The sequence below is a fragment of the Python bivittatus genome, unplaced genomic scaffold, assembly GCF_059951505.1.
Source record: "Python bivittatus isolate LINGU-HERP-01145 unplaced genomic scaffold, Pbiv_v1 ctg000530_np1212, whole genome shotgun sequence".
Classification (NCBI taxonomy): Eukaryota; Metazoa; Chordata; class Lepidosauria; order Squamata; family Pythonidae; genus Python; species Python bivittatus.
In genome coordinates this window covers 2,435,223-2,448,195 of record NW_028277085.1, presented here as the reverse complement: position 1 = coordinate 2,448,195, position 12,973 = coordinate 2,435,223, and the positions used below count along the sequence as shown (strand labels likewise).

Below are 12,973 nucleotides of genomic sequence, written 5' to 3'. Positions count from 1 at the left end.
CTCCCCCATCAGATATGATGGACTCCAGTGCAGACCAGTCACAGCCAGTACTGTTCTCTTTCTACGTGGTGTAAATTAGCAGAAACATTTTGTTTAATATGAACCAAGCAGATAGACATCTAAAGCAAATGTTTTGTTTTGCTTCATTGCCCTTCCAGGGTGTGGAGGAATTTCAACTCCCTCCAGAAATTTAAAAAAACCCACCTCAGCCCCTCATCTTGTTGCCACATTACAGAGGGGTGGGCAATCTGACACCCGAGAACTGCATTCAGCCCTCAGATTCCCCCCCCCCCCAGGCACTGAAGCCCCCTCAATGACTACAAATGTTGCTCAAGGTTTGCGCAGATCCTGCTCTGTTGAGGTGGGAAACACACAGAAAACAGGGGTTGAAGACCCCAGTTAGGCTTAATACATGAAGGGGAGAGCAGAAAAGCACACCCACTCCATCTGTACGGCATGGCCTTCCCCAATTTTACAACCATGCTTCCAACAATGTGCCAACTTTCTTAAATTAGTTGCCTTCTCTATGGTAAGATTTTGTTTTTCAATGGCCAGAAAGCCAGTTTTGGTAGCCCAGAATGTCTGACCCTGGGTCCAAGCCCCAGGCAGAAGATGTGCATGAACTAAACAGCAGAAGAGGCTGGATTTGCAGGAAGAAAACCTGAATTCCAGTAATGCAGGAGGTTGCTAGTTCCTGGATTCCTTCCTTGGTACAAATCCTTCCTCTGGCCTCCCCACCCCTTTCAGGATATAAAAAATGTCTTTGATAAACTGTTGCCCCACTCCCCCCTTTAATATTTTTCATTAGCAAGGGAGAGAGGCTTAATCCCTTTCAACGTATGCTGTTTTTTAAGACTAAGTTACCCACCCAGCTCATTAGCCTCACATAAATCTCACTGACAATTACATTATTTTTTCCTCTGCAAAGGGAAGTGTATAAAGGATTTGATTCAGGAACAGTGCCTGCACCAACCCCCTTGGTTGGTTATAGGCACAGGGCTCCTATAACCACCAAAAGACAAATTATTAGTAGTGGTAGTGACCTTCTAAGTGACAGGTGGGGGCAGTAATAAATCTTTCCTCCAAGACAAACATCTTGATTCACGATAATCCTAAAATTCACATTTCCAAGTTGAGAAATATAAATATGAGCAAGCTCATCTCATAATACTTTGGGAGAAGGGGGAGCATTATTGTGCCAAAAATTATTCCCCAGCTTAAATTTCAATCAGAAGTGGAAGAACCCCTCCTTCCTCCCATCTGAGAAATAAAGACTCCTTCCAGTTGAGTTGAATCCCAGATGAATGCCTGGAATTTTCTTGATATTTGTTCAACTTCCCAGTTTTAAGCCTTGGGAATTGCGAGTGGTCTCCCAAGTATTAACAAGCCCCAATACGGCTTTTCTTTTGAAGATCAGTCAAGCACCTTCCTAGACTTTTCTGGTGATTCTCGCAGTGCAGAAAATTGGGAGGTTTATTCTCCACAATTGCCACAACAAACTACAGTGTTGTTGTCATCATAAAGTGGAAAGAAGGAACCACCTTCAAAACCCTAAACTCACTGGATTATTTAAAAGGAGGTGGGGGGTGGGATTTCATCTTTATTATTATGAAAGATGTGGCTGTCTTCTTCAGCCAGATGGTCCTTCATTCCTATGCTTCAGAATGGTCTTGAAAATGGAGCTATTCAGAAGGTTGTTTGGGGCTGGCATCTGGTCATAGGACACCTAGTTTGATTGCAGTCCTGTGGTTAGCATTTTATTGACGATTGTTTGGTCATCTTGGTTGCTTCGTTTATTGCTTGATTCTTTGTTTATTTTTATTATTTTACTGTGTACCACCAGGAGTTCTTATGGAGTGTGGTGGTATCTAGTCTACAAATAAACCTTATCTCACAATGCAAGTGGAGACACACAATAGAAGCCTGCCTTTCCCAGTTTGTCCTGTCTCTGGGACCACGTTCCACAAACAGATGCTTCAGTATACAACCTATAAAGCGGTGTTTCTCAACCTTGGCAACTTGAAGATGGGTGGACTTCAACTCCCAGAATTCCCCAGCCAGCATAATTCCCCAGTGCTATAAAGGAAAGAGGTTTCATGTGTCCACCAGGACTTCTGCTTCTGCAGAACCATTTGCCCATGGACAAACCCTTCATACCAACATTTGTGCTGTTCGTGCAGACAACAAAGGAGAACAATCCTGCTCACGTAAGGTTGCGGGAGAAGACAACCTATCCATCTGTTCATCTAGCATGTTTTTTATAACGCCGGACACAGACCAATAGGAATGGGTATTCGTGTGTGCTGATTTTCACAGGTTCACATTTGCAATATCCAGGACCGATCCCCGAAGTCTGTGCACTTCAGAGTATTATTTGTCAAGCTGGCTTTTTCAGAAGTCAGCCGGGAAGAGTGCCAGATGTGCATTTCTCATTCTGAAAGTCATCTGTTACTCATGAAGAAGTAGAAGGAGCTTGCAGGAGATGTGTTGTGTCTGAAAAAAACACAATGTTTGGCGGAGCCCTTGGGGCAGATTTATCAGAGAAGCAAAACACGTACAGCTTCTGCCACTTCCACTGCTCCAGACCTCGGAAGACTCTTCAGAGCAACGTTGCATCAGGTACAGCCTGAGAAATCTCCTTCAGTGCAAACTGCCAAAATATCCTGAGTATCACCGAAATATCTACCAGTAGGAATTATGATCCTTTTCCAATAAACCATAGCTACGTTTTCCAGATGGTCTCGTTTTGCACATGCTTACCCATGTTATTCCATTCCTTCCTGGTGACGTGACCATATGACCTTTCTTGATTGTTGTATTTGCTGCTCTTTAATTTCCCATGAAATATCTTAAAAAGGTGCTGACCTCTGGCCTCTAGAAATACATTATATATGTTAGTGGGATGAAGCAGGACTTTTGTTCTGTGCAGAGGTGTGGCAAGGGGTCTACAGCCCTGCAAGCAGCATTGAGTACACGGCGTGTATGTCTACACCAAAATTACCAAAGGCCACCTAAGAAGACCTTTCATTAATAGCTATCCATCTTTCCTCCAATAGTATAACTTCTAGAAGAAGAGTGTCAAGAGGACTTGCTATGGACAAACAAGAGAAAGATAGTCCTTCAGTACATGGTCCTAAGCCATTTGTTTAGTCGTTAAGTCGTGTCCGACTCTTCGTGACCCCATGAACCACAGTGCCCTCCAGCTTGGTGCCCATCATCCAACCGCATTTGGGCACCAACTCAGCAGCCTAGCATCACCAAAGCTATTTCTACTTCCTTCCTACTGGTACAAACATTTTGTGTCTTTGGGAAATGTTTTCACAGCTAGCCAAGTCTATCTGGCCTACTGCAGACACATCTTGAGTATGACTTTGTCTCAATCATAACCCTTAATCCCTACTTATTTTATTTATTTTATTTTATTTATAAATCAAACTCGATCCAGCAGAAGGGGCATGTTGTAGACCCCACCAGTCAAGGAATTTCGACTGGTGGGATCTAGGAAGAGGGCCTTTCCTGCCATGACCCCCACTCCATGGAACAACCTACCACCCAAGGTGTGGTGTGCCCCCACTCTCATGGCCTTCAGGAAGAGCATGAAATCTTGGCTATGCCAGATGGCCTGGGGGCCGGATGGGAGTTCGCGCCAGTGGAAGTGGCTTGTGGGGTAATTGATTTTACTCCCCCGTCATCTTGAATGTTTTTAGTTTCTTATGTACAGGGCTTGTTTTTGTAGTTTGATTTTTTAATTAATTAATTCGTTTTAATTAATTAATAGGGATATTTATTTTTTAATTGTTTGTGGGTTTTACTTTCATTGTGAGCCACCTGGGGTCACCCGCTGGGGGAGATGGGCGGCATACAAATTTAATAAATTTAATAAATTAGATAGATAGATAGATAGATAGATAGATAGATAGATAGATAGATAGATAGATAGATAGATAAACTTGTATGCCATATTTCTCACTATACAAGTAACTCTAAGTGGTTTCTGGTTTGATCAATATCTGTCTTAGCTTCAGAGAGAGAAAGAGGAGGAGGAACAAAATATCTGCAAAACTTCCCAATATATTGATATTGTTTTATTTTATGGTTGTGAGCCGCCCAGAGTTCTAGTTTTAAGACGGGCAGCCATATAAATATTTTAAATAAATAAATAACCTCAGCCCAATTGTAAAATGAAAACTTCCTGGCAGTGTATCACAGGTCTCTGTAGAACACTCACCTGACAACATTTTGCCATTTTTTTCCTGGCTGTGTCCACTCACTATTTACTTTTGCTCCTGGAAGTTCTTGCAAAATTTCAAACATAAATTGTGCTTATCACATTAAGCCATTTCATATCGTTTTTGTTTTAATCTTTCCCTCTTTCTAAACCTCTCTTTGTCCTTGCCAACAAAACAGCTGAATGTTGTTCCCTACAGGAGAGTCAGATAGCTGGAAAGGTCACTTTCAAGGTCCTTTTTACCATAAACCCAGATCGATGATTGAATTGCCTGGTTCTGCAGCCCAGTTTGATGCTACCATGGAGCAGCTGTGAGACATACACACAGGAAATTCCCTGACGGGGAGATTCTCAGCATCCAGACAGACAGCTGCTCTCCTTTCAGCGTGGATCCCACAACTGTCAAATCCAGACCTACCAGGCTGAAACAAATAGACAGCTAGTCCTAGGCAAGGCTCAACAACATCCAGGACAGCAAACAAGAATGGAGGCACTTCTCAAAAGAGAGAGGTGTTGTTTTGAAGAAGCGCGGACAAAGCTAGATAGAGTTTTGATATGGCTCAGTAGTCAGAGATGGGCCTTTGGGGAATATCCAGGCAAGGCTGGTGCCGCAGTGGGGTTTCCTGATTTTATTCAACCTTGCACAAAAGAAAGACTGGTCCTGATCACAGTGGAAATAGCATTTTCGAATATATAAGACAGATCGCTAAAGGCATCCTGTGTCTTTGGAGCATGTCTGAAATGTTGACTGGATGTTGTAGATATGCTCATTAAAACCAAGGATTGGTCTGTGGACAAAACAGCAGCCACAGGGTGTGTGACAGGTTGCAGAACACTCATTTACTAGAAGTCAACATCTACATGTAGAGCTAAATTTAGGTTTAGGGTTAGGCTTAAGCATAGAGAGAGCTTTACAGATAGAGGAGAGAAGTGCAGGAAATAGAAGCAGAGGTGAGAGACAAACTTAAAGGAGAGAGGTAGAAGTCGACCTTAGAAGAGACTACAAAATGTCAGGGTAGATGGGACGGGGGCAGCCAACCACCAGAGAAAACATCTGTGGCCCTACTGATACCCTGGTTGTCAAGCTGCTAGGGAGAAGGTTTTGGAAAAAGGAATGGGAAAAATGTTTAGGAAAAGCATTTCTCGTCCAAAGAACTGAGGAAGAGTCCTTATTTACCATTATTTGCTCCTTATGAACTGTTGCTTCTGTCTTTCCTTTGGCAGGGGTGGGAGAGAAATTTTATTTTAATGTTCCAAGCATGCAGACATCTGCAATTGAGCTTGTTTGATGTCAAGTCCTTTCCCCAAAGCTATAAAACTTAACGGGACAAGTCTACGCCTGACTGCTCGGAAGCTGATCTTGCAACCCTTCTACAACCTAAATTTTGAAGAAGACACATCTTGACTCCAGAGGAAATTTAGTGATTTCTTAGAAGTATTTATGTACAGAATAACCTTTCACAGAAATACCGTCTCCTCTAACTAGTTTACATAATGAGAAGGAAAGAAAACAAAGTAAGAAAAACTCTGTATGTCAATCCATACCTGCAATTCACCAGTACCACCTAAACCTATATATATCAGCAACAATTTAAGAAAAAACTTCACATTTACCAGCCAAAAGCAAAAATGAACAAATAGGTCTCTAAGTAACATGAAGGAGGGGGATAGTCCCATAATAAGGGGGCCAACCAAGTAAAGGGCCTGCCTACTGCACTTGACCACATAGCGGACCTTTCATTTGGGCTCAGGAACATGAAGAATGCTTGTTTTATAAGCATTGAATACATAATATTAACGAGAAGAAGAAAATACCTTCTTTCTGGTTTGGGGCTACGTCTCCGAGACTGAGAAAATCGTCCCTCCCTTGTGGTCGCTCGGCTCCAGTGGCTGTCATTCCGGCCTCCGGAGGAGAGGGCAGCCCGTGGATGGGTGGCCTGTGGTGGTTCCTCATTCCTGTGAAGAGGCACCGATGTACGGATGGCAGAGATGACATGGCCGGAGAAAGGAGGCAGAGGGTCTTCTTGAGGGGGGCGCTGGAGATGAGCAAGTGCCCTCCCCGAAGTGGGGTACTGCCCAGGCTTGTGAGAGTTCCTTTCATAGTAATATCCTGGAAGGCATGGCCGCATTTGCACCATCACCCCACCGCTGCAGCTTCTGGAGCAGGCCGACCAAGGACCCCAACTGCCCCAAACCCCTGGGATTCCTCCATTTTCTTCTTCTGGGGCAGCATTCTGATCTCCTATCCTTTGGGGTACCTGCAAAGGACATCAGAACAGATGAACTCATGGGGCAGTGCCAGGCTTTCAAGGTAGACTAGATCAAGATAGTATAAAAGTTTCTTTACACAACACGTAATCCAACTTTGGAATTCTCTACCATGAGATGTGGCACTAACCAGGTTGGCTGGCTTCAAAAAAGGGTTGGACCAATTCGTGGGAGTCATGGGGATCAATGGCTATGACTGAAGGCCATCTGCTGGGAGACTCGCAGGCTTCCTTGGGCAGCCAGTTGGCCACTGTGAGAACAGACTCCTAGACTAGATGGGCCAGGGGTCTGATCCAGCAGGGCACTTCCGATGTTCTTCAGAAAAAGAAACTGCAGGATTCCAAGAATGACACTTTCTTGTTGTGGGGTACATGAACAGAATCTAGAAAGCCTGTCCCAGTTTCTTTCTCCCCATCTCGTACTAAACATTCCTCTTCTGGAAGGAATGAAGCTGGCAAGGCAGATACTAGCAGTTCCCATTCTTGACAGAACCATTATGTCAAAATAGATATCTGGGGGCATGTTAGATATTAGGTGATGTAACTATAATGATCTTCTACAGAGAGGCCAGATTGACTGAAATGCTTTTGGCCACCAGATGCGACCAACAATGTCCACAGAGAGGAATCTGGGGATGGTTTTATTGGTCCCACAGATGCTGGTAATTTCATGGACCAGCTTTGGGGACTCTGCCTGCCTGAAGACACAATTAATCAAGTGTGTCTGTTAAAGGAATTTTTGAGCTTCATTTTCAAAGCTGGGAGAGATTCAGAAATTAGGAGAATTAGTAACTTTGGAATCAAGGATGCCAAAATATGAAAGGCCAAAAAGCAACTGCTTGAACTCTGCCTGGCAGCGATTAGCAACAGGTCTACAGCAGCAGTACACAATACAAGCACATAAACACACACAGAGCCCTCATCCTGGCAACATGGATTCCCACAAACCACACCTCCCAAATTGGTCTCAAGGAAAACTACTGAACATGTATAAATGACCCTGACAAGACAGAAGGATTTGCCAAAATTCTAACAGCATAAGCTAATTCAGTGTCATTTTTATTTGTTACATACATACACAGATTTTTCCGTCAATCCAGCCCAGATGTTTCTCCATTTTAAAATGTGCCTTCCCATTTAATAGTCATGACATCAAATGAGTGGGGGGGAAGTCTGGGTGACTTTCACACATGTCCCTTCCAATGTCTGTCTTGTTCCCTTCCCCATCAATTGAAATTTTGACACAAAAATTTCGACACAAAAATAAAGCACTGTTGAGCAGCAAGGGTAGGAGGAACAAAATAGGAGCATTCCCAATTTATTAGGGCTGTGCAAATGCTTATAATTGGGTCACAAAAAGGTGCTTCAGAGCACCTGAGTGCATGCACGTAACTCCAGCTTGCAACTCTTTAAAGCAGAGGCATCTTTTCCAAGGCTGTAAATGTGGAGAGCAGCTGCATGATCCCAAGAAAAGATGCAGCTATTTTAAGGAGTAGCAGACAGGTACTACTAGAGCTTCCCCATATCCTTTAAAGCACCTTTTTGCTTTCTGATCTGATGCACAGACCTACAATTTATATTTTATCTTACCTGAAGCAAGAACCCCAGCCTCAGAGCAAGCATCTCTGTGCCGTATAGTATATATGTTCTACTGGGCTTTTACTACAGGCCCCAGCATTTTGTTAAAACCCTCTAGTCTGTTGCCCAAAAGATCACTTGTTTCATCAGAAAGTCCACTGATCACAAGTCTTCTTGTAATTTAAACCCAACAGCTTATACAGTTCTCAAGAGGGGAGAACGTATTAAATACATGGTGACCCAACATATTAACCATATATACTTAGGGTCAATTGGATTCATTCTGAATTCAGTTAAATTGCCTTTAATATTTGTGTGCTAGCATTTTGCCCCTATCCTAAAGAAGTTGGTCATCCATGTTCTAGAGCAGTGTTTCTCAGCCTCAACAACCTGAAGATGTGGAATTCTGGGAGTTGAAGTCCACACATCTTCAAGTTGCCAAGGTTGAGAAACGCTGTTCTAGAGCAACAAAACACTTCTCTTCCACCATCGAAGATGGGAAAAACCTTTGGAGTTGGCCAATGCTTTGCTTGGAACCTGCTCCCCTTCAAGGTGAACATCTCTTCCTTTCCTCACCCAACATGCCCCCAAACCTCTCCCCACCGCAGAAGGGAGGTTCTAAGCATCACATATCTAGTCAGGTAGTACCAGATATTTTGGGTTTTCAAACTGGGAGCATGGTCTGAAAAGCATCAACTCCACACATAAACGTCAGCAACAGCCAGAGTGCTTTGTACAGACCTCAATTACTCTGCTTGCTGGGGACAGGGAGGAGGAAGTTGCGCCCTTCTTTTGCCAAAAGGCCATTGGTGGTGCTTAGAGGAGCAAAATACCATACATGCGCACCAACCTGGCTGATGCATACAGGCTTGTTTGGGTTGGGGCCAGTAAGAGGTAACTAATCTGCGTGACACCGCATCCTTCAACAGCTCTTTTCCTTGACTGGCTGGATTTTCCAGCCTCTGAATTATGAGATTTGCAGCTAAAGGATGGAGAAGGGAGGCAGGAAAGGGAGGTTAAATGTTAAGCAGACCTACAAAACTAGAATCCATTTTTCAAATGTTGAATCAACCACCATTAATTCAGCTTTGGCTATTTATCAGCCAGCATTGGAGGATTTCCCATTAAAAAAAAAAAACACCCCCCAAAACTGAATGGTTAAAAGTGATATTAATTGCCACTCAAGAGAGTCTCCCTTAACGTTCCTTTCTGCATTTCTGAATTATGCCTTCACAGGGTCAACTTCATATATATGCTAAGCAGGAAATAATGGAGAGATAATTGCTCAAGACATCCATCCATTTTCCCAAACCTGTGCACTGGCTCTGGCCTTTATTCAAATATTCTACTAAAAGACAGCCGTTCACAAGCATTTTACATTCTAATGCCACTTCCATTAGACTTGGAAGAAACAAAATCTAAGTCTCACAACTTGATCTATAGTTGTTGGAACTTTGTGTGTAAGCCCTTGAGGAGAGAATATCTATGGGATTAGAAGCCACAATTATTCCAAAACTAACTGGTTGTACAAGGATCCAAATATATTGTCAGGCCTCAGCAGTACTGATTTTCTAACTGGATGTTGTACTTGACCAAGGTACACCCAACGATGTTAATACATTTTCCCCAACAGATAGAGCAACCACTCTGAGAGTCTGGCTTTGGATGGTGATCCAGAGAATATCTGGGGAGATATAGTTCCCCCCCCCCCACCTCCAAAACAAGGGTGCCATTTTTATCAAGTCAAAATGCTTAAAACAGTTGAGGTTGTTTCATCAAAACTATCTGGCAAGTCAACAAGTCATAACCACATGTGTGCAAATGAAAATCAAGAGACCTCAAAACTTGGCAATGCCTGGAAAAGATCACCAGCCCCAACACATCTGAAGGGTCTTAAAGGACTTGGAGAGGACAAACAGCTCTGAACAAATGTCGCCCAGATCTACATGCATCCATAAGCTTGAAACGTCTTCTAAGCTTATTCTTTTGGAGCACACAGTCAAGACTGGAGCCATTCAGATGTGGAAGTGGAGAAAGAGGCATTTCCTCCATACCCAAAGGTGAACCCCTCTGATCCTTAAGAACTTCCATGCATGTGTTTATGCTTAAGGGAAAACATATGGGTTGGGGAGCAGGAGGGGACACTGGTTTATCACAATCCATTTGATTGAATCCATGCTGAAGTCTCTATGGATCAAGCTCAGTCCTCACCCAATTGGAACAAAAAACCCACCCTGGCATGTGTTTTTAAGTGTTCTTCCAGATTGGCTGGTTGATTTTAAAACTGTTTCATTGCTATGAATGCAAGGAATCCCATTGTCAGGGTAGAACATACTTGTCCTGTCAACTTTTTTTTATGGATGATGCCCTCTCCTCAGAGCTGGTGGATAAAATTACTAGCAAGGATTGCCAACATTAAGCAATTTGAACAGGAGGGAAGCTAATCTTGATCCAGAGCCAGAAACATGGGGTGGAGTGAATTGGGTTCATCTTTTTGAGAAGAACTCAGAAAAGTCTCTAGCTGAAGAAACTCAGAGCAGGAGAAGAGCTTTGACTGAAGTGACTAGGGAAGTGCAAACATTCTCAGAAGGGCACATTTTGCACAGCTCTGGACATCACCGTTCTTTCTGGGCTACCCCTTTCTTTAATAGCTGAGTTTTATTAGCTGTTGGTTTTTAATGGCAGAGAGGGGAGCTCCATCACGATGTCCTCTCACCACGGCTGGCCCAGGGGGAAGACCGGATAAATAACTACCTCAGCCCACTCCACCAAAACAATGCAGCGATTTAAACTGTGATCTGCTGTGAGGAACGGAGGCCAGTCTGGCTGAGCCACAGGAAGCAAGTCAGGGCTCTACACGTTTTGAAAAGAAAAGTTGCTCAAATGCTGGTGACCCTGTTTAACCCATGCCAAAAACAAAACCGATGGAGACAATCGCTGGCACCTTGGCGCGGCACTCATATTCTTCCAGAACAATGGAGCTGACAAGGCTCAACAACCTCTGAAGGAAAGGCTACGTCTCTCAGCCATGAGCGCATGGCAATGGCATTCTTCCCCCCCACCCACCCCCACCCCGACAGAGATTAAAGCCAGCGTGAATCTTGATGTGCCTTCAGGACATAAATGCCTTTTGCTCGCCCACAAAAGGTGGATTCTGAAGGATGGGGGGGGGGGAAAAAGGTACATTCAAGGAAGGATTAGGCAGCCAGATCAGCGTGTTTTTGAAGGGCTGAGCCTCAGCTCAAACTGAAATGGAATTTCAAGCTGGGATCAGATGTGCAAGTTGATCTTTCCTCCACTTCAGAGGCCGCCTGGATACAGAACAAAAAAGGATGCTGAACTCATTTCTCCCAAAGATGCCACCAGCTTGATTTACCTACTGTGTGAAGCCTGTGCTCTGTTTAACCTTGGCGGGGTTCAGACAACACGCTCAACCCAAACCAACCCACATCCTCTGTAGCTCAGGGTCATGCATGAAGCCGGGTCTAGCGGTTCCACATCACAAACCTGCTGGATACATTTGCTCAAGGGGCGAAGTCTGATTCGTTTTAAGCAAGGTGGGTTATTTTTATTCTTTTTAAAACTTTGATAGCGTTCATTAATCCATTTTCAAGCAAAGAACCATGATGTAAAATAAAATAGAAATGAACCATTTATCATACACAAATACTCAAGGAAAGAAAAACATTGCACAAGAAAATACATAAGAAGAACAAACAAAACTGGGATGATAATTATATCCCAAGTTCACCTGATCTTGTAAGTCTTTAAAAAAAAAAAAAAACTAAGCTTTCAATGCTGACCAAGCCTGTCCAATATTTTTTTTCCCCCCAAAGGGAAGGATAATGTGACATTTTCTGATTAATCAAATATATAATTTCCTCCAAAATTGCTAAGACACACTTCTCTGAAATCCAGGTGGTTTTGAATGGCTTAGAATAGCCTGGGGGGTGGAGGGGGATGACCAGTTTTAGTTTATGGTTTAGTGTATTTGCAATCTCAAAACGTGGGATAATCCAGGAACAAAGCAAAGGGTGTCGTGTCATTGCACCACTCACTTGCAGGTCTTCCCATATTACCAATGTTGCCCCAGGCTGCAGCCGCGTGTCCAGTTCTCCATTCCTGGAATGGAGCAACCATTCCGGCTATCTTCCAGCCCACTTTCTGGTGGACCCTGCCATCCCCATTAAGTACGGTGCATGCAAGGTCTTCTGCCATTTTTGAAGCAAGATACAACTAAACTTAAAGCTGTAGATCAAACTTTATGAGCATTTCAGCATTTTAAGACCACAGAAACATTGCTAGCTGCCCAAACTGCCTTAGAAAGACCTTAACGCATGCAGAGATGCAAAACAGTCCAATACGTGCTGTTCACTTGCGTGATACGCACCACTTACCTTTCTGTGTTCAATGGAAGGCTGTGGAATGACCAGCTGAAATCCAAACATTACTAGGGAACTCAGAACCCTGCGGGGCAAAAGAGTTTGTCACTGAGTTTCCGGCTTCATGGGGGAGAAATCCTAACAACAACTTTCTTGGCTGGGTTGGTAGGTGGTGCATCATTGAGGTTTTCCCACCACCACCACCACCACCACCACCACCCCCCAAGGCCACAGGCTACACACCTGGACTCTCAGGCTAAAGCAAAAGTCACTGCTCAGAACAGCTGAACCAAGCACTTGGCAGGCTGGCAGTTAAGTTGTGACCGAGAACGTGAATTCTCAGTCTTGAATTCTTCCATTCAATTCTCTCTTGAATTCTGTTTGAATAAAACATTTCAAGACTGGCATGTATTGAACCAAATCATTTTAGGACTGGTGTATATTTAACTCAAAAAGCAAACACGGCCTTTTATAACGATCCAAAACCAGAAGAACTGGGCAGTGAGACTTGTGTAAAA

The 12,973-nt window shown here is 43.6% G+C and overlaps 1 protein-coding gene across 1 annotated transcript in view; it reads right to left on the bottom strand.

The window, feature by feature from the left end:
* THSD4 (thrombospondin type 1 domain containing 4) overlaps nucleotides 1-12,973 on the bottom strand; it is a 190,670-nt gene that overhangs the window by 162,642 nt on the left and 15,055 nt on the right. Inside the window, exons 3-4 of the mRNA XM_088148354.1 lie at nucleotides 12,471-12,540; nucleotides 6,044-6,486 (exon numbers count right to left, since the gene is read on the bottom strand). Of these exons, the coding sequence (XP_088004480.1) occupies nucleotides 6,044-6,486; nucleotides 12,471-12,540 (513 nt within the window). The remainder of the gene's footprint in view (nucleotides 1-6,043; nucleotides 6,487-12,470; nucleotides 12,541-12,973) is intronic.